At 40.8% G+C, this 27464-nt stretch overlaps 1 protein-coding gene across 16 annotated transcripts in view; it reads right to left on the bottom strand.

The window, feature by feature from the left end:
• Positions 1-392: 392 nt before the first annotated feature.
• SPOCD1 (SPOC domain containing 1) overlaps positions 393-27464 on the bottom strand; it is a 45210-nt gene continuing 18138 nt past the window's right edge. For 6 of the 16 annotated variants that reach the window (XM_058195403.1, XM_058195405.1, XM_058195404.1 and 3 more), the window contains 10 exons: positions 25960-26083; positions 25057-25216; positions 22301-22414; positions 20788-20913; positions 19575-19623; positions 15969-16110; positions 14215-14368; positions 12307-12396; positions 10469-10655; positions 393-1812 (listed from right to left, as the gene is read on the bottom strand). In XM_058195403.1, coding sequence (XP_058051386.1) covers positions 887-1812; positions 10469-10655; positions 12307-12396; positions 14215-14368; positions 15969-16110; positions 19575-19623; positions 20788-20913; positions 22301-22414; positions 25057-25216; positions 25960-26083 — 2072 coding nt within the window. In that variant the 3' untranslated portion in view covers positions 393-886. The other 10 variants (XR_009156571.1, XM_058195406.1, XM_058195407.1 and 7 more) reach the window with 10 other exon arrangements.

Genomic DNA, 27464 nt, shown 5'->3' with positions numbered 1-27464 from the left:
AGTTGGCGCCCCCCCCCCCAAACCCAATCCACAATGTGCGAGAGGCATGCGCAGATGACGATACACGGCACATTACTGTGGAACCAGTGGGCGGTTAGAAAATTTTACTACTAACAGAGATACAAAAGTGGGCAGTAGGCATAAAAAGGTTGACTACCCCTGGATTAGACCAGTGTTTCTCAGTCTTGGCAACTTTAAGAGGTGGATTGCAACTCACAGCATGCTGTCTAGGGAATTCTGGGAACTGAAACCCACACATCCTAAAGTAAGATGAAATTGCTCAAAGCCCTCTTATAACTCTGAGATTCTATTCAGAAAACTATTCCAACTTTTTCCTTAACTCAGCACAGATAAAAAAAAAGATTTTTTTAAAAAACATCAAAACCCTATAATCTTACAAAAGTAATAAAACCTTTATTTAAAAAAAACACTTTTGAATGGTTTCTTAACATGGAAATAAACTTTAGGAACAGTTGTCTTCTATTCAGACAATAATTTCAACCCCCAATACAATTCTCATTTTCCTCATGGAATCTGCCTCTTGCCCAACATACATATTCAAAATCATCAGCATATAACATAAAACCATAAAACTATCCATCTCTTTTTGCCCTGGAAATTACCAAATGCCATTCCATTAACTTCATGGAAAATGCTCATTTTAAATCTTGAATTGACAATGGTTTCTGGTGAGCCAATTCTAAGAGCCCCAGTCTCTTAGAATGATAAGGAATAAATATGCAAGCAGGTTAAGAAAGTAATGAAACTTCCCTTACCTGCAGCTTATTCTACCCCTATTTCTACCCTGTTTGCTCTCAAAGAGGAGTTGTCCTCTATTTTGCAGCTTTAAACTGCCACCATCACATCTGTCATCCTCCCAAGCATCTCAAGTTGGCCCTATGTAGTATCCACCGTCTCGCTGGACTGGAAATGACTCTATTCCTGCTGGAATCTGAGACAATGCAGGGATCATTTTCTGTGTAAGGAGACTAAATGGTTGAGCTTCCAGATTTTGAATGCTGGACTGCATCTGTGTCACATATTGGATGAGACATAAAGTTTCCTGTACAGATGGGTTATGTTCTCTGATCATGTTGCTATAAGGAACCTGGGGTGAAAGTTGAGCCTGACATTCTTCAACAGGTGTCACAACTTCAGCACAAAGGACACTAGGTGAAAGCGGATTTTCAAAGGTGTTTATCCCTTGGGCTCCATATGGTAATGCCATATGAGTTCCATGTTGATCTGGATGTAAAACCCCAGAAGGTAAAAGAGGCCCAAGCATGCTACAGAAATCTGATGGATGAGAATCGATGCAAAACTGTATCTCTTCCCCACTCTGACATGGCTGCGCTCCCAAAATTTCCAGAATTGAATTGCCCAATTGTTCTCCAGTTGAAGCAGAATCTGCTGTTGAATGGAAAGTATCACCCAAAGAAATTTGATTGACTTCATCTCTTGCATCTTGATGGCAAGAAGAGGAAGGCGCTCTACACAGTATTTCTCTTTTGAGCAGTTCTATGAGACTGAGAAGACTATTAACTGTCAGCTCCTCTTGCTTTGGAAGGCTTGTCAGACCTTCCCCAGAGGGAAGCCCTTCTGTGCACAGAGGCTGCGGGATCTGTTCCTGACCAACAGCTACCTGTAAATGTGATGGGACAGTGAAGCAGCTGTTTTCCGGGCTGACCTTAGAAGTGACTCTCTTTCTCTTGGCTTTAGGTGGAAGATCATGACTTGTCTTCAGAATGTCCAGACGAGTTCTTTTGGGCAAAATCAGCCCTAACAGCAAAGCTGGGTGGCATCGATCAAGCCCTGCGGAAAGAAACAAAGCCGTGGAATTAAAAGGACATGCCCAGGGACAACTTCACAAGTCTCAGCCATTTTTAAAAGAAACACTTTCTCTTCGCTGGTTGCCAATACTGAAAAGAATGAAGTTTGTGGGGCAGGAACTTATGGTTCTCAAGCCAGACAGAAACATAATGTCAACCTTAAGCATATCCTTCCCAATATCAAGGCTGTGAAGAGAACAGCCAATTTTCTACTGTCTTTTCTGCAGGAAGTAAAAGCCTACAGTTTAATTCATGCATATATATGGCAATGTGATGGTGAATCTTTTGGGCTTGGCATGTCAAAAATTTGGAAAATGCCTAACTTGACTCCACAGGCATGCCTCTCTTACATACACACATACATCCTGAACAAAAGAGAAGCAACTCTTTACATATTCATTCATAATCCAATGCACTTCTGGTTCACACAATCGCTGATCATTTTGCAGACTATGGTTGCAGATACTCTCTACGCTTGCTCCTCGGAAATGATCTTTGTGTGCAAACACCCCCTACACCCCGTGCAGCAGTTGGGAGACAACTGAACTGTGCAGCTGTTCCCATTGCATTTTGCAAGCTGCACTCTCTTTTGTGTCATTATCAATCACACCTTTGAAGATGACAAATATGCTGATATGGATAGGAAGAATCCATTTTAAGCTTTGGGTGGTGGAGGGTCACACATATTTCTTGTGTTTGTATTCATTCAGTTTCTTTGGTAATTCAAACAGGGAGAACAGTTGTTGTCAGATGTTGATGAATACTGGCATGTCACCCAAAATGTCATGGTGTATCACTTTGGACATACATGTCATAGGTTCCCATCACTGATATAGATATATATAGATTATATAGATGAGATATAGAGATGGAGATATTTATTTATTTAGTGTATAGCATTTAAAGATATTTATTTTGGTGGACTGCCGTAAGCAAAACTATATGGTTTTCTTCCTGTCTCCACTGAAGCAATTAATCTAGGGGTGTCGTGTCCTCAAACTTTTGCTATAAGCAGTTTCCTGAATATGGACATTCTGTAAGAGTCTGAAGAGTCGTGATCTACTGCTCTACATATAAGAAGCCTGTCAGATATTATCAATACATCCTAACAGTTTGGAAGTCAAACTTGACCGGGGGGGAGGGGGGGAGGAAAAGCAAACTTTTTGGTAATCTTGGAATTTTAAAACAAGTCTTTAAACTTGTTGGCCCTTATTTATCCAAAAGAGTTAACTAACATTATATAGGTGCTGTACAATGCTTTACCTTAGTGTCCTATAGACAGTCTGAAGTACAATACTCGGAATCTTTTGCTTAGATCTGAAACAAACCAATGCAGTGAAGGAGACTAATCTGCTTTCTTTAGAAAATGACGGGATGAATTGCTTTGACCAACTGGTATGCACTCCCTTGCCTGTTTCTCTTCATCCCTCACCCCGGATCTAAGTAAATAGCACACTTGGTAGCTGTACATATGATTCTCTGGCATTTTGCAATGCGAAACGAAAGGACAAGGCCAATTCCAAATGTCGATGGAGAATTTTAATATCCTGTTCCAGTTGCCGCAGGACAATCAAATACCATGTTGTCTCCAAACAGGCATGCAAAGGTCATCATAACAAAGTCAGGGAAAATGACAGCATTGTGGGGGAGGTGGGAGATGACAGCTGAGGAAAGCAGACATCTTGAAAGGTCCAATCATTAAAGATTCTGCAACAGTGCAGAATAGTCTCGGCTAATGTGGAGGTTGATTGTAATCCGTCCCATGCATTGGAGATTCAATGAAGTTCAATAAAAGATCAAACATCCCTATATTTGCCCCTGGAACATACAAAAGTATAGGACACTGAATCATCCAAAGGGCCTGGTATGCATCACACCCAGCAAAATCAAAATTGAACCCATCGACATAATACAAAGTTGCATCACCTTTTTGGGCTAAGTCCATCTTTGCCCTTAGAACATCATACAAACAAATACTGTTTCAGTTTCCAAACAGTCCCTATTGGCTGACCTGTTACCATGTCTATCCAAACAGTCCCCATTGGCTGACCTGTTGCCATGTTTATTCCAGCTCATAATTACTTATATTGACACTACTCCCTTTATGACTGGAATAGACAGAAAACCGAATAATTTAATATTCTTCCCAGAACTGTATTTGAAGACCCAAATTCACAGTTCCCTTCAAATACTTAAGAATTTCTTAACACAATTGGGTTGGTGTAGAAGTAAAGCGACTTAGACTGCTTACTGCACAAGCTATGTCTGGTCTGGACCTGTTGTGGTCTGCCAGCAGCCTGCGGAGCTGGCAACGGAACCGGCCAGGGCCATCAAGGAGTGAGGTGCGGACTCCAGAGCCTCCAGAGACTGATAGTAGTGAGGCAGAGGAAGAGGAGGAGCCTGTTCCTAATGCATGCATGAGAAGAGCTGCCAGAAGGCAAGAGCAGCTCAAGCAAAAAGGACAACTCAGGACTAGGGCCAAGAGATGATTGGCCCCTCCCATAAGGCTTAAAACAGACCAGTAATAGTGTTTGGGCTTTGCCGGAAAACAACGTAGGTAGCTTCGTCTACGTCTTGCATTCATTTTTGTGACTTCTGAATGTTTGCCAAGAACGGCCTTTGGCAGTTTGCCTAATTGGACCAAGGTTTGCGATAGGACTGGGGAATTTGTGTTCAGAGGAATTTATTTTAATTTAGTTGAACTACACTGGGAATGAAGTAATTCTTAGCTGTTCGAATAAAGTTTGTTTGTTTTTTCATGGACTGAGTTTCCTACTATCTACTTGGGCCTCCGTCAAAACAGGACCTCATTGTTGGATAGTATCTTCCTTTTGTACACCCATTTGCATCCTATGGCTTTGCAACCCTGTGGCAAAGTCATAGATGTGAACACTCTATGTTCACACATGGATTTTTTTTTCTTGTTCATGGCTTCTTTCCACTTTACTTGTTCAATTTTAGGTATGCCAATATTTCCTTATAGTTCCTTGGCTCATACCATACATTTCACACTTCTATTTTACTAGTAGAATACCTGTCAGGTGGAATCCCCTTGTTCCATCACTGTGACCTTCATGACATTGGCTGCTCTTCTCTGTTAACCCTCTCTAGCTTCATACCTCAGCCATCTTTTGACTTCTTTATTTGTACTTTTTCAGTTTCTTCTCATTGAATGCTGACACCATTACTAAGTGAGTTACTGTCACTAGGTAGATCATTCAAAAAATTGGCATCAACTCTGTTCCAATTTTGCTCTGCAAAGCTAGCAGACCTGGAAATCACTATTCTCTTGCTTCCATTGCTAAAGCAATAGCCCTTTGAGCCAGGCTCATCGCCTGTAAATCTTAGCTTTCTAGCCTTTGGTTATCCCTTTCTTCTAATTGCTTTTTGAATATGCACCCATGCCATGCTTCCAAATACCCTTAAATGTGCCAGAGATGGCTTTCTCCCATATAATACGGCATATGGAGTATCATTAATTGATGAACTCCATAGCCTATTGATTAAATAATTGGCAGTCAACATGGCTTCACCCCAATATGACCACAATCCTCCAACAGTGAGTCCTTCATCGTTTGTAAGACTCCATTCCGCCTCTCAACACCACCATTCTCAGCTGCTGGGTATGGATTTGTACATCTGTGTTTTATTCCTAACTATCCCAACCACTGTTGAAAATTTGCTGACATGAATTCTGAACCTCTGTCAGTTTGCAGTTGACATGCCTGTTGTTTATATCTCCTTTCTACAAAGCATACCCATTGCTTAAATTTCTGTAGCATCTCTTTTTTCTTTTCAGTAAATATCAGAACCCAAACCTGCTGTAGTCATCTACAATGACCAGTGCATACTTCGCTCCTCCCAAACTGGCTTGCATTGGCCCCACCAAATCTGCATGTACCAGCTCTAGAGCTCTAGTTGTCTGCCTTGTGCTACTTTTGCACACTGGGAATGCCTTAGACTTTGATGATTTACATACTGCACAATCCAAATATGCCTTACGTCCAGGGGTGAAATCTAAAAATTTTCCCTACTGGTTCTGTGGGAGTGGCTTAATTGGTGGGCATGCCTTGGTGGTCAGGTGATCAGGTGGACGTGGCCAATAACAATAAATAATAAAAATAATAAACAAAGTACACAAAGTAAGAGGTACCAAAAACCAACTTTCACACTTTACACACACACAGCACAACTGACTCACACACAATGTAAAAGCAGCTGCACTTCACTCAAAATGGCCCCTGCAACAAGCAGGAACCTCACACAGCCACAAAAAGCTCAAAAACCAACTTTCACACTTTACACACACACACACACAACACAACTGACTCACTCACACACAATATGCCACATAAAAGCTTTATGAGATTTTGTGTGCTTGTGTAGTTAGAGTGAAACATTACAAAAACACACCAAATCTCAGAAAGTTGCACAAATATTTTATTATTTTATTTTATTTTATTTATATTTTTAGATAAAAGCAGCTAAATTTAAAACTTCCTTAACTTTAAATTGCTATGTCTAAAAAAAAAACTCCTAAAAAGAACCCCAATTAACTATTTTTTAAAGCTCCCCCTCACCCCCTACCCCGCTACTTACCCAACTGAAGAAACAAGGCAGGCAGATTGAGTTGCTTACCAATGAGATGGATTGCAGGCAGGCAGGCAGATTGAGTTGCTAGCTGACGCAATTGATTGCAGCAGCCGAAGCAAGGCAAGAACAGTGGGCGAGCCCGAAAGAAGCAGCAAGTAAGCAAATGGGGACCAGGCGACTGGGTGGGAATGGATGGGTGGGGCAGGGATTTTTGCTACTGGTTCTCCGAACTACCTGCCCCCATTGCTACCGGATTGCCCGATCCGGTCCAAACTGGGAGCATTTCATTCCTGCTTTCACCCTTTTAAGTTTATACCTTCTGCAAACTGTTGCCTCTTTTGCAAAACTCTGAAGCTGGCATGGCCAAGCTTTCTATGCAAGAGATGAACACATGAATCATGTTGTGCTACATTCCCAAATGTTCATGCACATTGAACCTTTTGCCCCTGCAACACATAAAGATTATCCTGCTTTATGCCATGTGCTCATACACTTCCATTTCTCTTTATGAGACACCTCCCATTTACAAATGTAGTCTCAAATCCTTGTTTGTCTAAGCTAGAGACACTCAGTAAATTATGCTCCATTTCAGGCACACATAATATATCATTAAACCTTTGCTTCAAACATGGAACCAGGACATTGCCTTTTCCCATAACTTTAGCCTTCTGGCCATTCACCAAGGCTATTGCATCTCTTCCAGCCGGATCCATCCTGAAAAACAGTTTTGAATTGTTAAGAATTTTTTGACTAGCCTCACTGTCTATTAACCATTTGTCCCTGCTATTACAATAGCCAACTTTTGCAAAAGCAGCCTGTCCATCTGTTGTCCCTTTTCTTTGCAAACAGTCTTTCTTCAAATGAGTCTTATCACCACAGATGAAGCACCGTCTCTGCCGCTGGGCTGTATTCTGGTCTCTGAAGACATCTTGTATGTTGTTTTTCTCTCTCTGCTCCTTGGACCCCCACTTCAGGAATTTCTTGTGGCTTTTTCTAAAATGGTGTTTGTTCTCCTCAGAAATAAAACAGTCTTTAAGGGCCTCCAAATGTAACTCTTGTTCTAGTTTGCATTCAAATACTGCTGCAACAATGTCCCACGTTTCATCAAGGCTGTTTAACACAACAGCACCTTTTGAGATTCAGGAATCTGTATCCCACACTGCTCCAGCTCAATGAATAAAGTCTGCATGTGTAACAAATGCTGCTCCATACTCACTTGTGCTTGCAGCCTGGCTCTGTACAACTCTCTTGATAATTGCACAATATTGCATGCTGATGCACTCACATGCACACTTTTTAATTTCAGCCAGACCTCCTTTGCAGTCTTTAAATCAGCTACATTCAAGAATTGTTCATCTTCTAAACTTGAGATGATGTAGGTGAGCGCCTTATTATGCTGCCTTTGATTTACAGCTGCTAATGGTGTCTGGGGTGGATTAAACACAATATCCCAGAGCTCCTTAGCCTTCAGGAAACATTCCAATTTTGCAGCCCAAATAATATAATTCTTCTGTCCCAAATGAGGCAGAGAGCTCTCCCTGAATTCAACACCCATCCTGCAGTCTTTCTCTGCCTTGTTCTCTTTTACTATAACATAGGCAGTCCTTCAGTTTAATTACAGTTCAGTCTTACTGTGTCTGGTGTGCTCTGGCCAATAACCTGTCAAAGTTTGCTGCAGCACACACAGACAGACAATTCAGCAGGATTCAAATTATACAAGAAACTTTATGTACAATATCATACAGCAGAATTCAGCATACAATATCAGGAACACAGAAGCAATGTTCATAGAAGCAAGTCATTACAGAATAAAGAGGTACAAAGGCCAAACCAACTCTTATATACAGTTCAGCAAGTCTAAGCCACGGCCAGACTCCAAACTGTCTCTTATGGCCCCATACAAACAAATATTATGTTTCAGTTTCCAAACAGTCGCCATTGGCTGACCTGTTACTATGTCTATTCCAGCTTATAATTACTTATATTGACAAATGTGAAATATGAATTTTATGTTATTTCTCTGCTATAATTCTCAGTGGTTTCCCTCTCCGGTCACAATAAACATAACAAATTATTGGCAACTTTTAGAGGAGTTTTTATGATTCAAAGCTGCAGGTTGGACATCCTTGACATAGATGATATCCTCCTTGGTGCATATACCAGAGCTAACATTTCTGAGTAGTGTCTCCTTTGCCAACTATCATTTGCTTCAATGTTATCTTAATCTGGAATTGCTTTATCAGAGTGATATCACATAGACTTCCCTGTCAATCTTGCTAACTGCAAAAGGTCTTGACCCCATTTAATGCATCTTCCCACAGAAAACTTCATTTCTATACCTTCCAGTATCTTGTGTCTTCTCAGGGTTTCTCATGTCAGCTTTCCTGAATCCTGTTTCTTTTTCTTTGGGTTGAGTTCGAACTGCAACACTAGAAGTGCCATCTACTTTGGCCAGGTTGATTACCATTGACTGGGAATCTGGGTTCAATTTTTCTTCTACTTCCACTCTCCACTTGTCTTGTATGTTCTTTTGACATGTAATCAGAGAACTCTTGTCAACCCTGGGCAAAATGATATTTTCTTTTGGTTACTCCTGCTCTTCCAGATACCAATAATCCTAGCAATTATCTGTGTGGTCCTTGATGCTCTCTGAGCTTAGTTGTTTTCTTGTAGGAGTTTCATGACCCAACTAGGTAACATCATCAGTACTAGCAGCTTTCTGCCATTCCTTTTCTTCTTCTCATCTTTTTTTTTTTTTTCATTTCTCTGATTTCACTTGAGCTCTCATATTTCAGCTGCAAAAGTTGAGGTGCCACTAGATGGCAGCAAAAAAAAATACAGAAACTCTCTTTCCTATCATCTACCATGTTTCCCCGAAAATAAAACCTGGACTCATATTTGAGGGGAGGGGGGAAGATGCATTAGGACTTATTTTTGGGGAAACATGTACAACATGTAGCTCCCATATAACACCGCTCCTGTGCAGACTGCACTGGCTACCTGTGGCCTCTCGAGTGCACTTTAAGGTGCTGGTTACTACCTTTAAAGCGCTCCATGGCTTAGGGCCTGGGTACTTACGGGACCGCCTGCTGTTACCACATGCCTCCCACCGACCCGTACGCTCTCACAGAGAGGGACTTCTCAGGGTACCGTCCGCCAAGCAATGTCGGCTGGCGGCCCCCAGGGGAAGGTCCTTCTCTGTGGGGGCTCCCACACTCTGGAACGAACTTCCCCCGGGTTTACGCCAAATACCTGACCTTCGGACATTTCGTCGCGAACTGAAGACACATCTTTTTATTCGCGCGGGGCTGGCTTAAATTGATTTTAACAAATTTTTAAATTCTTATTAACTAATTTTAAATGGGGTTTTTTAGCTTATTGCATATTTTTACTTGTCAGGCTAATTTTAAAATAAGTTTTTTAACTGCATTTTAAATTTGTATATTGTACCGTCTGTTTTATTTTTGCCTGTACACCGCCCTGAGTCCTTCGGGAGAAGGGCGGTATAGAAATCAAATAAATAAATAAATAATAATAAAACACAGGCAAGCTGAGAGATGGTGGGACAGATTGACACCCAATTTAATGGAGACAGGCGATTCCAACACACAGTAGCACTGGCAGCAGGCAGAGGCATGGGGGTGGGGGGAGGCAGCTGATTTCTTTCTTCTTCAGCCTTTTTTCCATTTCACTGATTTCACTTGAGCTCTCATACCTCAGCTGCAAAAGTTCAGGTGCTCCTAGATGGCAGCAAAAAGATGGAGACTACTCTCTTTCCTGTCATCTAGTAGCCATTCCAATGTCTGCAGTCCAAAAATGGCAACTCTACAAAAACTGCTGAAACAAAGAGAAGTTTGCTTGAAAGAGAACCCATAATGGAAAGGTTGTATTAAATTACAATAGCCAAAGAAATAAAAACAAAAAAAACACATCAATTTTCCTTGCCAGGAAATATTCTTTTCCTTAAAAAAAATATTTGTCCTGGTTTTAAGCTGTCCAGCTTCCTAAGAACCAACAACATAAAAGAGACCTGGTCTGGTTCCTACCTGGTCCACCTACTGGGTGGAATTGGGAAGGCACCAATTGATAGGCTGGTAATGGCACCAGGAATATCTCCATCTGACTGCTTTCCACAATGCCGTATCTCTGTCTGTTGTTCAGATAGGTATACAATGTGTGGTAAGAATTGAAATCTCTGGATAAACTGGGGCGGAATCGTATCACCCCCATTTCCTTAATGGAAAGGTAAGAGAAAGGCCATTAGCTGATGGGAAAAAATTTTTGCAACATAAACATCTGTCCATATAATTTATGGTTTTTCTTGCAAGAATTAAAGCAGGAGTTGCCTATACCACCAGCACACTACAGGAATAGGCAAACTCTTTGTGGACTCTGTGTGTGTGTGTGTCTTTGTGTGTGTGTTCAGAGACTTACTGTACTTTGGGCCGGGATAGCTCAGGCAATAGAGAAGCCTGTTATTAGAACACAGAGCCTGCAATTACTGCAGGTTCGAGCCCGGCCCAAGGTTGACTTAGCCTTCCACCCTTTATAAGGTAGGTAAAATGAGGATCCAGATTGTTGGGGGGGCAATAAGTTGACTTTGTAAAAAAAAATATACAGATAGAATGAGACTATTGCCTTATACATTGTAAGCCGCCCTGAGTCTTCGGAGAAGGGCGGGGTATAAATGTAAACAAAAAAACAAAAAACAAAAAAAAACTTTATATTAAGAGTTACATTGGCAAATTAAGCCTAACCTAAGAAATAACTGAAGAAGTAAAACGTAAAGCTAAAGGTTCCCCTCGCACATACCTGCTAGTTGTTGCCGACTCTAGGGGGCAGTGCTCATCTCCGTTTCAAAGCCGAAGAGCCAGCGCTGTCCAAAGACATCTCCATGGTCATGTGGCCAGCATGACTCAACGCAAAGGCGCATGGAATTCTGTTACCTTCCCACCAAAGCTGGTCCCTATTTTTTCTACTTGCATTTTTACGTGCTTTCGAAACTGCTAGGTTGGCAGAAACTGGGACAAGTAACAGGAGCTCACCCCGTTACATGGCAGCACTAGGGATTTGAACCGCTGAGCTGCCAACCTTTTGATCGACAAGCTGAACGTCCTACCCCTGAGCCACCCTTAACTGAAGAACTAGAAACTGCAAAAGCTTTGACTATGTGAGTGTAGAATTTACACCCAGGGGGTGCTCCAGATTTCAACAGAGCCAGCTGACTTCATAAGCTAAACGGAGAGGATTTCAAGAATGGAAATCCTGGAGGAGGTTCGGGAGAGTCTGAAAAACAACTTAATTAAAGCCCAAACACAAACAGTGCCAGAGAGAAAGAAAAATGAGATAGCTGATAAGACCAGCATCGTTTCAAAAGATGCTCTCTTATAAATTCAGAATCACAAAGGACAACTTTTTAAAAAATGGAACAAATTTCCTGACCCCATCTTTGGGCTGTATTCTAGTTTCATTATACAACTAATGAAACTAGAATACAGCCCAAAGATGGGGTCAGGAAGGCTAAAACTGAGAATGAATTGAGGCTAGTGATGAATCCAAAAAATAAATAAAGAACGAACAAGGCTTCTTTGAAGAATGTTCAGAACAAAAGTCAAGGCAAAAGGGAGTCTGCTGGTTGGAAAAGATGGAAAGATAGACTAGGAACAGACCCTGTGAGTCTTTCCTTCAGCATCCAAGCTTCCTGTGTGACTTTAGGACAGCCAGACACTTTCAGCCAAATTGTGGGACTCCAGCTATTGGGAGAAGGTTGGATTAGATGGCCTCCAATGTCCCTCACATCCTATATTTGGAAGTGGAAGTTGGTTTGTTAGGATATGAATAACCATCCCTAAACTAAGGAAGAATTTGGGAAGAATGAAAATACCTCTCTCTTTGTTGGCCATATGCTGTCTACATAAACCCAGACATCCTTGGGGAGAATACATCCTTCTGACTGAAGAACTGTTGGTAAAGCCTACAAGAAAATAAAAGAGGCAAATTTTCAGTGTTGCAAAAAAGAAAGCTCCATATTTGGTAGCTAATCCAATGGATGCACTCTTTATCAGCATTCCTTAAAGATAAAGAAGTCCCTGCAGTTTTTATTTTGCTAATCCTTGCCAACCATAGGGTTCATCTCCATTTCAAGGCCATTGAGCCAGTGCTGTCTGAAGACATTTCTCTGGTCATGTGGCCAGCATGATGTCCCAGACCGCTCTTACCTTCCCACCAAAGTGGTACTCACATTTGCATGCTTTCAAACTGCTTGATTGGCTGGAACTGGGGCGAGGATGAAAACTCACATCACATGGCACTCGGGTCTCAAACAGGACTGCCAGCTTTCCAACCAAAAAGCACAGCACCTTAACCATGTGCTGAGCCACACCACCCATTACTTATGGACTATAATAAAATAAGAAAACCAATAGGGCCAAAATCCTATAGCAAAACCACACAGATATGTTTGAGGCTGTCTAATAAGCTCCTGATGGAAGCAGAACATTCCTGCCCTACCCAGAAGAACAGAGCTCTTCAAACTTGGCAGCTTTAAGACTTGTGGACTTCAACACCAAGAATTCTCCAGCCAGCTATGCTTGAAGACCTCTGCATAAGAATAACTGTGGTCCATTTCTGTAATCATAACCAATCTGATTGCTCCTTCTTTTCTCAGTTTTGCAATATCCCTCCAGGAATTCAGTGACCAAATAGTATACATTATTCTAAACATGGGTGCATCAGAGATGTATACAGTGAGTCTTCACTTAACAACCACAACTGAACCCAGAATTTCTGTCATAAGTAGTTGCATTAAGTGGGTCATCATTTTTATGATGGTCAAAAAGCAAATCCATTCTCCTGAATGGGTGTAATGATGTATTCCAAATTTCAAATGCCAAAAACCAGCAAAAAATTCTGGAAACTGGCAAAAAATTGCAGTCACATGACTGGCTGCAACCACTGTCTCTCAGTCTCAGCAACTTTAAACTGTGTGATTTCATCTTCCACAATTCCCCATCCAGCATTCATTAAAAAAAAATTCAAATCACTTATTTGAGATGTGGTGCTATCAAAACTGAATGAACGAATGAATGAATTCACTGCAGTTTGTTTCTCTTTCCAGACACCACTTCTTGCAACTAAATGCATTGTAATGCATTATGTAGTTATGTATTTAACATTTAGCTATGCTGGGTAATGTTCTAATGACAGAAGTGGAAAAATGGAGAAATTGCACATTCCTTCTAAGAAGCACAAGAGTAGCTGTGCTAATATTATGTAAGTCAGGACATCAGGAAATTGTCTGCTGCCATCACTGCATCCCAAGGTGGAATAGCACTAAAATATTTTGCCCTTTTTGGTGGTGTTATGGGCAAGAAAAGGAATCAGAAGGTAATTACCATTTCAACTTTGAAGATAGATGCCCAAAATTACATTGACAAAACTGACCATTCTGTGGCCGAATTTCAGCAACAGGTCAGGTCTGGAGGTGCTGAGAGGCTGAGAATGGGGTGTCAGGTGTGCATCTCACAGGTAACCCACAGCTGATTCAGTTACTTAAAGCTACCACTACCAGTGGGGTCTTCAGAGCACTCTGAACTTGGTTGTTTTCTACAAACATTTCATTACTCAACTAGGTAACATCTTCAGTGCTGTCCTAGCACTGATGATGTTACCTAGTTGGGTAATGAAACATCAGCAAGAAAACAACTAAAGCAACAGCTTGGTACTCAGAGAGCACCAAGGACCACACAGCTCAACTCTGAGCTACAAATATTCTCTTCTATAATTACCCTACCTGACAGAGATGAGGACCAAAACCAGAAACAGGATATGCTTTGGCTACAAACTGCTTCACACTGAACATCTGGATAAGCCCATTCCAGATGACTGAGTAGCTGGATTGTTTTGCCACTGGTCGATTTCTGTTTGCAGTGCTAGCAAAGGCAGACCTAAAGAAAGAGAAAGAAATCTGCAGATTATGGTCTGTTGCACACTAGCTACTTTGGGTCTTCCTATTTCATGTCTTAATTAATCACTATGGATTTCCACTCAATTTTAATATGCTAATATTCCTACATAATACATTTCGAATAGAAATTACTACTGAAAGCCAAAGCACGTTTAATAGAGATTATCTGACATGGATCCAGTTGAAAGAATCACTTTGTCACAGTTTGTAGTAATCCAGCCAGCACACAAGCACACATTCAGCAGGATTCATTTACAGAAGAAACTTCTTTAGATACAATAATATACAACATGATGCATGGGTACAATACCCATGCAGCTCTTGCAACGTGGTAGAGACAAGGTAGCAAGGACAAGGACAAGAAGGCAGAACACTCAATCAAAGAAAAATGAACTCTTATATATACAGAACGGTTAAGCTAACCCATACCCAGGCTCTGAGCCCTCTGACATGGATCACAACAAATCCTGTGTCTGTGACTGAGATCAAACATTACCCATTGGCTGACTTGTTTTTATGGCTATTCCAGTTCATAAATTCTTATACACTGACACATTTTGATTGTGAGATGGGCAGCATATACATTTAATGATTGAATAAAATTAAAACTTAATAAAGAAATGCACAACAGATGTACTTGAGAGATGGTCACAGAGCAAACAAGCAAACGAGATTAAAGATGGGTTTAATATCTAGCTGCCGACTGCTTGGCATTGACCAAAAGGATCTAATCAGTTTATTCCTGATTTTGCTGATACCTTCTTTTGCCGAAATGAAATGCATTGGGCTGCTTTGGCCAAAGGACGAACACTTACTTTATTCTCCTATTCAAAGCCTGGAGACAAGAAATAAATAGGCCCTACATTTTCTCAGCTCAAATATCTTCTTTCAGAGAGAAGACAGACCAATTTGCATGGGATGGAAAAAGGAAACACTCTAGGCTCTTAAATCTCCATTAAACATGCTTCTTGCTGTCCAGAAAAGAATCGGGAAGGCAATCAGCCATAAATTAGGAGAATAAATTTGCAAAATGCAAAACACAACCTTATCTGCTAGAAACTCAAATAATTTAGAGATGAACATTAGATGAAAATAACAGTGCCAAATTTTGCTCTGCCTTCACTGCCTTTGACTTTCAGTATGTGTTCTTCTCCTGAATGTAATAGCGATTGGAAATTTGGAGGCAGGGAGAAGTTTTGTCATTACAAAACTCTGCCTAGAGTCAGCTTTGATGGTGTCCAGCCACCATGTTCTTTGGCAGCCTGGTTTCCTTTTACCACTAACTCTTCCAAACATAATTGTTTTCTGCAGGGAATTCCCCCACATGACATGGCCATAGTAAGTGAGATGCAGTTTCATTGTTTTACCTTTTAGTGATATTCTCGTATCACTCCAAGTACTCCAGTACTTGCTTGTTAATCACCCAAGAGGCTGGAATATTTACATAACGTTCCTTAAGATTTCTGGAAGCTTTTATTGAAAAGGTCAAGATACTCCGTACTTTATGTTCACAGAATGTGAACACGTGATTTGAAAATCATAAATTCTTCATGATTTGAAAATCATAAATTCAGACAGACCTGCCCTCATCCTGAGGTCTCTTGTCAATCTCCGAGCATGTGACGTTTTGATGCAAAATCTGAGAGGGATTTACCTCCTGCTTAAAAGTAAATTTATATGTGGCTGGCTCAAACAGCCGCTCACTGTCAGCAGCCAACTCTCCTGCAGGGCCAGAAAGAAAGATACTTGTAAGTGTTGTTTTCAATTTACAAGAAGTTCTCAACTTATGATTACAACTGGGACCACAATTTCCACTGCTAACAAAGGTGGTTGTTAAGTGAGTTGTGCCTAATTTTACAATTTTTTTTGCCATAGTTATTAAGCAGATCACATGTTGTGAATACATTGTGAGTAAATCACATTAAGTGAATACATGGTTAGTAAGTGAATCCAGCTTTCCCCCATTGACTGCCTGTCAGAAACAAGTTGGGAAGGTCGCAAATAGTGATCACATGACCCAGGGATTCAGCAACCATTGTAAATACATGCTGGTTGCCAAAGGTACAAATTTCGAGCACATGACTTCGAGTACCCTACAACCATTGTTAAGGGCAAAGATCAGTCAAAACTTTCAACACTTGTTAAACAAATGATTGTAAGTCAAGGACTACCTGGGCATTTTAAATGATTCTCGGTCGAGTTTTCAAAACCCATGTTCACAACTCTAACATAAAAAGCTAATAAACAAACACACAAACAGCAAGCCCTGAAGTTTGGGTTTGATTGTGTCACTTAGATTCCATGCTCTATGTATTATTTATTCAAAAATCTCAAAATCAGTATGTCTTTCTGGTTAAAAGGGCTGGACTCTTGTATGGTTGGTTTTTCTCCTCCAAATCATCCTACGGCTCCCTCTGACATTACCATTCCCTAGTGAAAAAACTAATTCTGAAATGAAGTGGTAACACAGCCTAAGAAAGTTAAGGTTGGTCGTCCCATCACCTGAAGGTTTGCAGACTCCTCAGCAGTGATGGAAAAGAAACTATTTGAAAATCAACATTCAGTTCCATTCATTCATTTCAGAATGATGTTCACTGGAAAAACAGCCCGTAGATTTTACACCAAAGCCTGGAGCCAGGTGTTTCTTACAGAATCCAGATTGGCTTGAATGCAAAATTTAGAAGCACCAAAGTCTCCCCTACTCTAAGTTGCAAATACAAATAAAATAGATCCAAATCCTTTAAACCACAGGAGTACTTAGAATCACTTGGACAATTGAGATTGCTTATATACTGTGTTTCCCCAAAAATAAGACCAGGTCTTATTCTTATTTTCTTTTAACCTTAAAAATAAGCACTTGGGCTTATTTTCAGGGAGGTCTTTTTTTTTTTTTTTTGAGGTGCAGGAGGGTGAGCGCCCCTTAATTGCAGCCCGTGGATCAGCTGAGCCAGCGAGGGCCAGGAGCTGCCTCTCATTCTTTCTCTCCAGGCACCTGGAGATGTTTCTGGCGCACTTTTGCCAGCCCCAGTCCTGCCTGCGGAACCAGGCAACCTCGCAGCCGAGGGCCCCTCTCTTCTGCAGCTAATCTTGTGGCTCTGGAGCAGGCAGCAACGACGGTTTGTGCTCCCTCAGACCTGGAGCTTGGATGTTGCTCAGGCTGCTGCCATGATGAGACAGACGGCCCTGAAGTGCATCGGAATAAGTTCTTCCCCACCTGCCTCTCCCCAGCTGCTGGGCCTACTGCGCCTATTGCTGCTGGCCTCGTGGGGCCTTCATCATTCTTCTGGCTGTGCTGCTCTCAGCAGCCCGGCTGGGCTGCTCCTGCTGGAATGGGGCAACTCAGCAAAGATCTCCGGGCTGCCAGGGCCCTCTTTGCCAGCGGTCGCACTGCCCTGAGAGACCTCTGTGGTAGCCCTGCAGTGGGATGGAGGAGGGAGTGGAGATCACACCTTCCTCCTTTGCACTGCAGAACCTGCTACTGAGAGAGGCTGCACGCTGCTTCTGGGCAGGGGAGGCTCAGTCCCCTTACCCGGTTGCCTTTTCTCTGCCTTTTCTCATCAAATCTCTGTGTGTGTGAGAGAGAGAGAGACAGAAAGAGAAATGGCAAAGAGGAAATCCTTTCAAACAGCATTGCCTGCAATTCTCATTACTCCCCTCTGCTGTTTCTCTTTCTCTCTCACTCACGCACAGACATTTCATTGCTTTAAAGGGACGGGCTGCTCTTTGCTTCTACAGTATCGTAAGCACACACTTGTTGTGTCTCGCCCAATCTCACCACAGCCGGAGACTTCTTATCTGCTCCCGAACACGGAGGAATGTCCTAGTATGCCTCCTGGCCCCAGCCCTGGCTCCATGCCCAGACAGGCTGAAGAGGAGGAAATATCTCCAGCCCCCAGCCCTGGCTCCATGCCCAGGCAAACGGAGCAACTAGACCCCTCCCCCTCCTCCACAGCATGTGAGCCTGAGGGAGGTCTATTGCCAACAGCTGCCGACTGGAATGACCCTCGCGTCAGAAGACTTGATAGGCGGAGGCAACAGAAGGAAGGGAGGGGCAGGCCTGGATAAGTGCTGAGTCATGGAGCCACACCCCATGGCCTATATAAAGGATCTGCTTTCTGGCATTCTCTGAGTCAGGCAAAGTCTAAACATATCTTGCTGAAGTCACTTTCTGGTCTCCTGCCTGCCCTGAGGACTTTGCTAGGACTTTGGCAGAGCTGCAGAGGCACGCCTGATTCGGATTTCCCTGACCCGGCCGTCAGCGGAGGAGTGGGACACGACAACACTTCCCACAATCTTCCAGCAAAAGTAGTCTCTGGAACTACAGTAAAAAAAAACTCACCTCGTGAGATTTTTGTTTTTCATGAGAAGTTGGAAGGTCTGAACTATTTTTTTAAACTTTTGTTGCCCTGCGTGCACACGCGCACGCACATACACACAGACAGACAGACACACACCATCCTTTCTTTAGGATTGCAACACAGACACACATCCAAGGATTGCAAGGCTGAAGCCTATGGATGAAGCATTTTGGGGATGTGTGTCCCCTGCAATCCCAAATAAAGAACAATCGGTAGGAAAAGGGAGGAGGGGAATTTTCCTGTGCAGGGAAAGAGGAGGATTGTTCCGAAGCTACTGCAGAGCGTAGCACTGGGAGGCCTCCACAGGTAATACCGGTATGGAATTGCATATCTTGATCCAGTGAGAGGTGCAGGCAGGGGGCTCGGTGGCCATGGAAGATGGAGTTTTGGGGTGCAAAGAAGGAAGGGGTGATCTCCCCCTCCCTCCTGCTACAGGACCACCATGGAGCTCGTGCAGGGCAGTGCAACTGCTGGCAATCCGGCTGCAAAACTGCTGATCCGGGGCCGCAATTAAGGTGCCGAGCTTCCATGAGGTGACTGGGGAAGGGAAGGGCTGCCTCCTGTGATGGCCATGCCCACCCCTTCACTAGGGATAGTTTTTGGGGTAGGGCTTATATTAGACCCACCCCAAAAAATCAGGCTAGGACTTATTTTTGAGGTGGGTCATAATTTCGGGAAAACATTGTAGTTGTTTTTAACCTGTTTAGTTTTATAGATTTAATATGATTTTAATTGATTTTGAATGGGAGCAGCCAAGATTTGATGAGAAAATGGGCAGCTAGATAAATGCTTTCAATCAATAAAATATTAACCAAATAAATTACTTACTTATTTGGTTGCTCCCAACTAAGGATGGCACCTCAAGCAGCGATGATTCCTAAAAATAACGTACCACCAGGAGAGTTACTGTGCTTTTAATGTTTAGCCTCACCAATTGACATCTATGACAAAGTCAATGAAGCTGCAGCTTTAATATTATTTGCTGGGGGTGGGGTAGCCAATAAAGCTGAGGAATAGAGTTTGCTACAGGTCGACCTCAACTTATGACCAGAATGCTAAGCAAGGCAGCTGATAATTGGATTATACCTGATTTTACATCACTTTTTTTATCACAGTTGTTAAGTGAATCATGCAATCATTGGGCAAATCCAGCTTCCCCCATTAGGCTTACTTGTCAGTAGCTGGCTGAGAAGGTTGCAAATAGCAATCGCATGACCCTGGTGGGACACTGCAATAATAACCCCTGGTTGTCAAAACTTCAAATTTTGATCAGGTGACTGTAGGGCTGCTCCAACTGTTGTGTGCGGACAGCTGTAAGTCATTTGCTATAAAATAGCTTACAAATGATTGTAAGTTGAGGACTACCTTTAACAATATTAGGAAAGGAAGTCACTAAGAAAAATCTAAACATAGACAGAACTCAAGAGTTTGATTTTCAGTTAATTTTAGTTAATTTATATGGCAATTAAAGGAAATATTAATACCAAATAAAGCAAGGTTGCATGTAGGATGATAAGAGTCAAAAAGGAACTTGGAAAATCAACTAATCCAGACACCTTTTGCAATGTTAGCTCCACTGTCTATGACTAATTATACAGAATCCCAAGAATTTCACCATATATAACATGAATGCAAACCTTTCCTTATTTGGTTGATCTGCTACTGCCTTTATGGTCTGGGGGAAGAAGGGAGGCAGCAAGCAAAACCAAAAGCAAATCAGCATAAAAAGTTGTAAATACATTAAAATAATAATAAATACTGAAACCACCCAGAACTAAACTGCTGATGAAATCTCTATAAATTCATTGCAATGAAAAACAGAGTCCAAAGGCAATCCCCAAGTTATGTAGCAATGCACGAGAAGACCTCCAAGGCAGGAAGATGGGTCTCTGACCAGAATGTATCTTCACAAGGGCCTCTTCTTTAGACCTTAACAATCCAATTGGGGGTAACCTTTGATATTTCATCTTTCAAACTCAAGAGAATTGCCTACAGCAAGGTTCAGTTGGTTGCCCTGGCCTGAACACTACCATCTACTCACAATTATTTCTTCAGATGCCACATCTATATCTGCTTGTTTGTCTATCTCAACAATTCCTTTGTGGGTGAACTTTTCAGTGCAATGCCTTGGCATTTCTCGCTCTTCTTTCTCAATCATCTCCAATTCCTGTAACAAGAGAATGACACAGACATGGCTCCAAGGAGGAGGATCATTTCACACATGACATTCAAAGGTACATATGGGATATGGGAGTCAAGATGTTTGGTGACAGACCAGCGGCTTCTGAAATAAGTTGCTGGCTTGTGACAGGCCTTACCATTTTTGGCTTAATCAGACAACCCCAAAATGCCACTCAAGGATAAAAAAAGGGCGGGAGAAGGGCGGTATAGAAGTTTGATAAATAAAATAAAAAGTACCTGAACTAGCCCCAGCAACATAGGACCCATAAATCTAACTAAGCAGTAAAACAGATGAATCTCAACGCCTATCTCCCCACCGCAGAAGCAACTAAAACATGAACAATGGATCCACCAGGATTTTTTTACACCTCCAAAGATTATAGCAATAGCAATAACACTTAGACTTATATCCCGTTTCACAGTGCTTTATAGCGCTCTCTAAGCAGTTTACAGAGTTAGTATATTGTCCCCAAACAATCTGGGTCCTCATTTTACCAACTTCAGAAGGATGGAAGCAGGTAGGTAACCTCCTGGATCAAGCTCTTAGTACCACCCCTAACAACTATATCGCTAAACATTTCCAGGCGGCTTGCCTTGTGGCTGCAGAAATACAGGTAGTCCTCGACTTATGACCACAATTGACCCAAAATTTTTGTTGCTAAGTGAGACATTTGTTAAGTGAGTTTTGCCTCATTTTATGACCTTTCTTGCCAGAGTTAGGAGAATCACTGCAGTTGTTCAGTTAATAACACAACTGTTAAGTGAATCTGGCTTCCCCATTGACTTTGCTTATCAGAAAGTTGCAAGAGGGGATCACATGACCCGAGGACACTACAGCCATTACAAGTATGAATCAACTACCAAGCATCTGAATTTTGATCACGTGACTATGGGAATGCTACAATGGTCATAAGTGTGAAAAATGGTCATAGGTCACTTTTTTCAGAGCCATTGTAAGTTTAGCCATTAAATAAATTGTTGTTGTTGTCCTTGACTTAGCTGTATTTTTTTTTAATTTATATTTATACCCCGCCCTTCTCCGAAGACTCAGGGCGGCTTACATTGTATAAGGCAATTATACAATGTAAGGTATTGATTTTTATATTTATTTATTCATTTATATCCTGCCTTTATTCTTTTCACAAATAACTCAAGGCAATGAACATATTCAACACACTCTCCTCCTTCTACTGGTGGCAAGAGTCCTTGAAAGGAAGACGGGTGGCATATAAATTTACTAAAACAAACAAACTTAGCTGCCAATATTAACTTTTGCAGATGGGGGAAACAAGACTGGATTTGTACTTGCAGCAAATTCTTACCCTTCCAAATATGTCAACCAAGCTGAAAAGGGCAGAGGGACCTCAACTTACATGTTTGTTCTTCTTGGCTCTCCACTCTGCTAGTTCCTCGGAGGCCATCTCTAAAGAGTTCATCTGAACAAGTCTCCTTGGGGTGATTTTTCCAAGCATCAACTTGTGGAACAGCTGGGGAAAACACAAGCAAAATATGTTTTGCATGAGAGCTGTAATTAAAACAATAATGACTGGCCTAAAATAGCCTTATTTTCCTTTCTGTGAAAGAGTACAAGAAACCAGCAATGCCTTTGAAACAAATAGTCATAGATTGCAAACCAGGATCTGTAATACAATATTCTAGCAAGCTGACTGGGTCAGCCAGTCTCTCACTGCCTTCTCTAGTTTCTTTTTTTAATTATTATTTGCATTTATATCCCGCCCTTCTCCAAAGACTCAGGGCGGCTTACACTATGTCAAGCAATAGTCTTCATCCATTTGTATATTATATACAAAGTCAACTTATTGCCCCCAACAATCTGGGTCCTCATTTTACCTACCTTATAAAGGATGGAAGGCTGAGTCAACCTTGGGCCTGGTGGGACTTGAACCTGCAGTAATTGCAAGCAGCTGCTGTTAATAACAGACTGTCTTAGCAGTCTGAGCCACCAGAGGCCCTGTGTGAAATTAGATTTCTCTAATTCAAAATGGATAAACTTCTTTCTTTCAAATTGGTGGGTGGGCTCCCATTTGCATATCACCATACATGGACAGCAAGTCTTTTCTGTCCTGTGAATTGCTTTTACCTCACTCCCAGCCCACAAACACCCTTAAGTTGTGCTTAGCTGTAGAAATGTTAAGGTAATATTCGCTACTTATTCCAGCACTGTTCAAGGGTGGCCTCCAAATATGTCATATCTGTTCATTTCATCAGCTATATAACTTTCCAGGAAAGGTTGGGAAGTGAGTCAATGTAATTAGTTCTCAACTTACAACTGATTGTTTAATGTTTGAATTTTATTTTTGTTTATCTATTTATTTGACTAATATGTCACTCATCTCAGAATAACAGACTTGAAAGGGTCCTTGTAGGTCATCTAGTCCAAACCCCCACCCAAGCAGAAAACCCTTCACCATTTCTGACATATGGCAGTCCAGTCTCTTCTTGAAAGCTTCCAGTGATGAAGCTCCCACTTCTGAAGACAAGCTGTTCCATTGGTTGATTGTTCTCATGTCAGAAAATTTGTCCTTATCTCTAGGTTGAATCTCTCCTTGACCACTTTCCATTCATTATTCCTTGTCTGGCCTTTGGGTGCTTTGGGAAGTAGGCTGACCCTCTCCTCTCTGTGGCAGCCCCTCAAATATTGGAAGACTGCTATCATGTCTCCCCTGGTTTTTCTCTTCACTGGACTAGCCATGCCTAGTTCATGTAACCGCTCTTCGTATGTTTAGGTCTCCAGTCCCCCAATCATCCTGGTTGCTCTTCTCTCTACTCTTTCTAGAGTATCAACATCTTTTTATAGTGTAGTGACCAAAACTGGATGCTATATTCTAGGTGTGGTCTTACTATGGCTTTACAGAGTGGTATTAGAACCTCATGTGATCTTGATTGAATCCCTCTGTTAATGCAACTTAGGGTTGTGTTGGCTTTTTTTGGCTGCCGCCGCACATTGCTGACTCATATTTAATTGGTTGTCCACTAAGACTCCAAGATCCCTCTCACAGATGACTGTACTACTATATGTGTACTTTTGGTTTTCTCACTTTGAAAACTGCTGCAGTTACAACGGCACTGAAAAAAGAATTACAACTGTCCCTGCAGTCACATGATCGAAATTTGGGCACTTGGCAGCCAGCATGGTATGAATGCCATTTTTAATTTCCCAGCTGGTTTCTGAGAAGCAAAGTCCATGGAAGAAGTCAGATTTGCTTAACAACTACGCAATTGACTTATCTGTAGCAAAAAAAATATATCATAAAACCAGGTGCGACTCATTTAATGATCACATAGCTTAGAGATTGAAATTTTGGTCCCAATTGTGATCATAAGTCAAGGACTACCTGTAGAGGCAGCAGATGGACCAACAAGGGTGATAGCAAATTTCATGCTGATACAGTGCTCTGGCAACTCGAGATTGATTACATATTACCAGCAGTCCTCGTTTAGCAACCACAGTTGGAACTGGCAACTTGGTCATTAAGCAAAATGGTTGTTAAGTAGAGTTTTAACAGTGCCTACAGTTCTATTTCAACTTTTCTTTGCTTTACAGACTTGCAAAGATCATAAATGCAAGGATTGGCCATAAAGTTACTTTTTCATCACTATCATCTGTGAGCAGTCATTAAACACAGAAGTTGCTAAACGAAGTTGTTACCTGTACTATCACTCAGTACAGAGTTAAACTCAAGAATTGCATGAAAAGCTCCTTTAAACCTTACCTAAATCGCAAATTATATGAACCAAATTCTAGCAGAATTTGGAGGAGCCATAAGCTACTAAACTGTAGTCTCCTTAGCCTTCCTTTTATACTATATTGAATAAAAACTGGGCAAGAATAATTTATAATTTATCTTATAATGTATAATTTACTTTATTAACCATTATAATTTATAAGAATACTTTATCCTGCTCACTAGATATTGGTTTAAAAGTACCCTTTCTGTTTAAATGTAATTTTAAATGGAACAAAAAAAAATGAATGACAACCTAGGATGGTAATAAAGCAAGCCATACTTTAAGTTCCTTGCTTCATAGTTAAGATTCTCTTTAATGTTGTGAAATGAATTGTGAGGCAACTTAGCTTGCTTTTTTTTTTTTTTTTGGTATTTATGACCTGGTTGTCTTTTGATTTCAGATTGAAGAGCAGACTGCGATACTTATTTTTATAAAGCTGATCCACACGGCCAAAATGTTTGAATATCTCTGTCTCCACTTTCTTTGCTATTTTCGATGCTATATTTTTCTGCACATCCATGTCAACCAAATCATTCAGCCTGAAATACAGAGGCAGAATATAAGTTGGTGTAACCAGTTAATCGCTTGCACTAAATAACGTGTGTACTTTTCATTTCCACCAAAAATTAGCAAACAGACCATTTAGAATGCTGTTCTCTTAAGATTTTTCAATTAAGCACATTATTTTTATTCTATTCTATTCTATTCTATTTAAAGATACTGGAAAACACCAAGGAAGAATCTTTGCTTTGGAGTTCTGTGAATCAAACAGAGGCCAACTCAAGCTACCACTCAATTCTAAAGCATGCTAGATGAATGCTGCCAATCCTCCTTTTCTTAACCTATCTTTAAGAAGGGATGCTATTTATACTATCACAGGTATAAGTAAAACAAATGGGACTTCCATTTGCCACATTGTAAAGTGCTACTGTGTTAGCAAAATAGAATGTGTGCTAATTCAAGTATTCTTCGAAGTGTCTGGTTCTTAGTAAGCTTTATCAAAATTTTTATTGCCAACTGATAGGCTTCTATTAAGACAATAATTCTTTCTTGAAGACAGTAACAGTATAATCTCCAGTGCACACTATTAAATAAGTAAATTCTTCAGTGAGCATTGATTATTGGTTTTTGGGTCCTGCATTTGATTCCACACATCAGTTCACTTTTAATTGCCATTATTTATTGAATTTGAAATCCCAATTTAATTAACAATGGTAATTAAAATTAATTTCATCAAGTTTGTCCTCCTGTATACCAAGGATGTCCAGCCATACTGACCTACCTTTTCTGGAGAGTTTCTGTCAAGGCTTCCATAACTTTAATGCGACTTTGTTCTTGAGAGAGCCAAGACCTAGATATTGGTTTGGGAGTCTTTTTTGGTGTTATCTTCTTTTTTGTTCTGCAGTCTTTTAAAATAATAGAAAAGACTTGAGACATACAACAGAGAATTTGCAGAAGGAAATTTGAGAAAGGCCTATTACTTCCTTGCTAAAAGCTCTGCTTTTTGGCAATTTGTATGTACACATTTAGCAAATAGAAGAATGCCTCCCTAACTTCTCAAAACAAAACAAAACAAAAACCTTCGTTCTCAATCTTCCAATCAGTTTAATGAAATTTGCCCCAACTAAGATATCTTGTGTGGAGACAGGTACTAATTCAAAAGCTCTAATTATCAACCCAGATTCAAAAATTAAAATAATCTCAAAACTAAATGAGAGAATTAGGTTGGGGCACTTTAGTTCTTTGTTTTCACGTAATAAAAAAGAACTTGCTGTAAAGCCACATTTTTCAAATTGGCATCTTTAAAATAGGTGGACATTAACTCCCAGAATTCTTCAAACACCATAACGCAGTTTTTAAATGTGGGGATTTTTATGTGGGTTTTATGACAGTTTTAACTATTGTGGCCAAATTTTAGAATCAGTTTTTTAGAAATGTTTTAATTTTTATTTATATTGTTTTATCCTGGCTGTAAACCACCCTGAGTCCTTCGGGAGAAGGGCGGTATAGAAATCAAATAAATAAATAAATAAATAATAAAATGCCGGCCAAGGAATTCTGGGAGTTGAAGTCTACTCATTTTAAACTTGCCAAGTTTGAAAAACACTGCTGTAAAGAGATTAGAGCAGGAATTCAAATTGCCATTTCAAATCACAAAAGATTCAAAACAGAAATTATTGAGCTCATTATCTGAAGCACCTCTTCATTCTGCTTCTCCGCTTCAATTTTCCTGGACTATTTTTCTCTGAAAATTCCAAGCTTTGCTTTCAAGCTCTGGGAAACAGGACTAATTACACATCTGTTTGTCTAAGTGACATGAAGATATGGATTCTAACTTTTCTGACTTGGAAACTCACAGCCTGCCATTCACTTCCAGTGCAGTTACTAATGCTTTTTACAAGGTATCAGCCCTGAATCACATAGAATTTTGGTTTTTTCCATATACATTTCTAACTGATTCTAGAAATAAAACAGAGGAGTTTAAAATGAATGAACCAAATGAAATGCATGAAATGCATGACCCATTAATGCATGACAGATATTCTTCAGAGACTATCAGGGTTTTCAACATTTTATAGACCATAATGAGCACTCCTGAATTATTGCTGACATTGCAATAAACATTCTAGCAAGAAGGATGTTATCTTCTTCATAGCTCCTTCTTCAGGGAAGCTGTTTCACCAACAGCTGCCCCTCCAATTCTTCCCTCAATGTGTGTGTATGTGTGCGTGTGTGTGCGTGTGTGTGCGTATCCTCATAATCTGTAAAATATTGTATATGAGGAAG

Source organism: Ahaetulla prasina, chromosome 10, assembly GCF_028640845.1.
Source record: "Ahaetulla prasina isolate Xishuangbanna chromosome 10, ASM2864084v1, whole genome shotgun sequence".
Lineage (NCBI taxonomy): Eukaryota > Metazoa > Chordata > Lepidosauria > Squamata > Colubridae > Ahaetulla > Ahaetulla prasina.
This window is presented reverse-complemented; position numbering and strand designations above follow the sequence as displayed.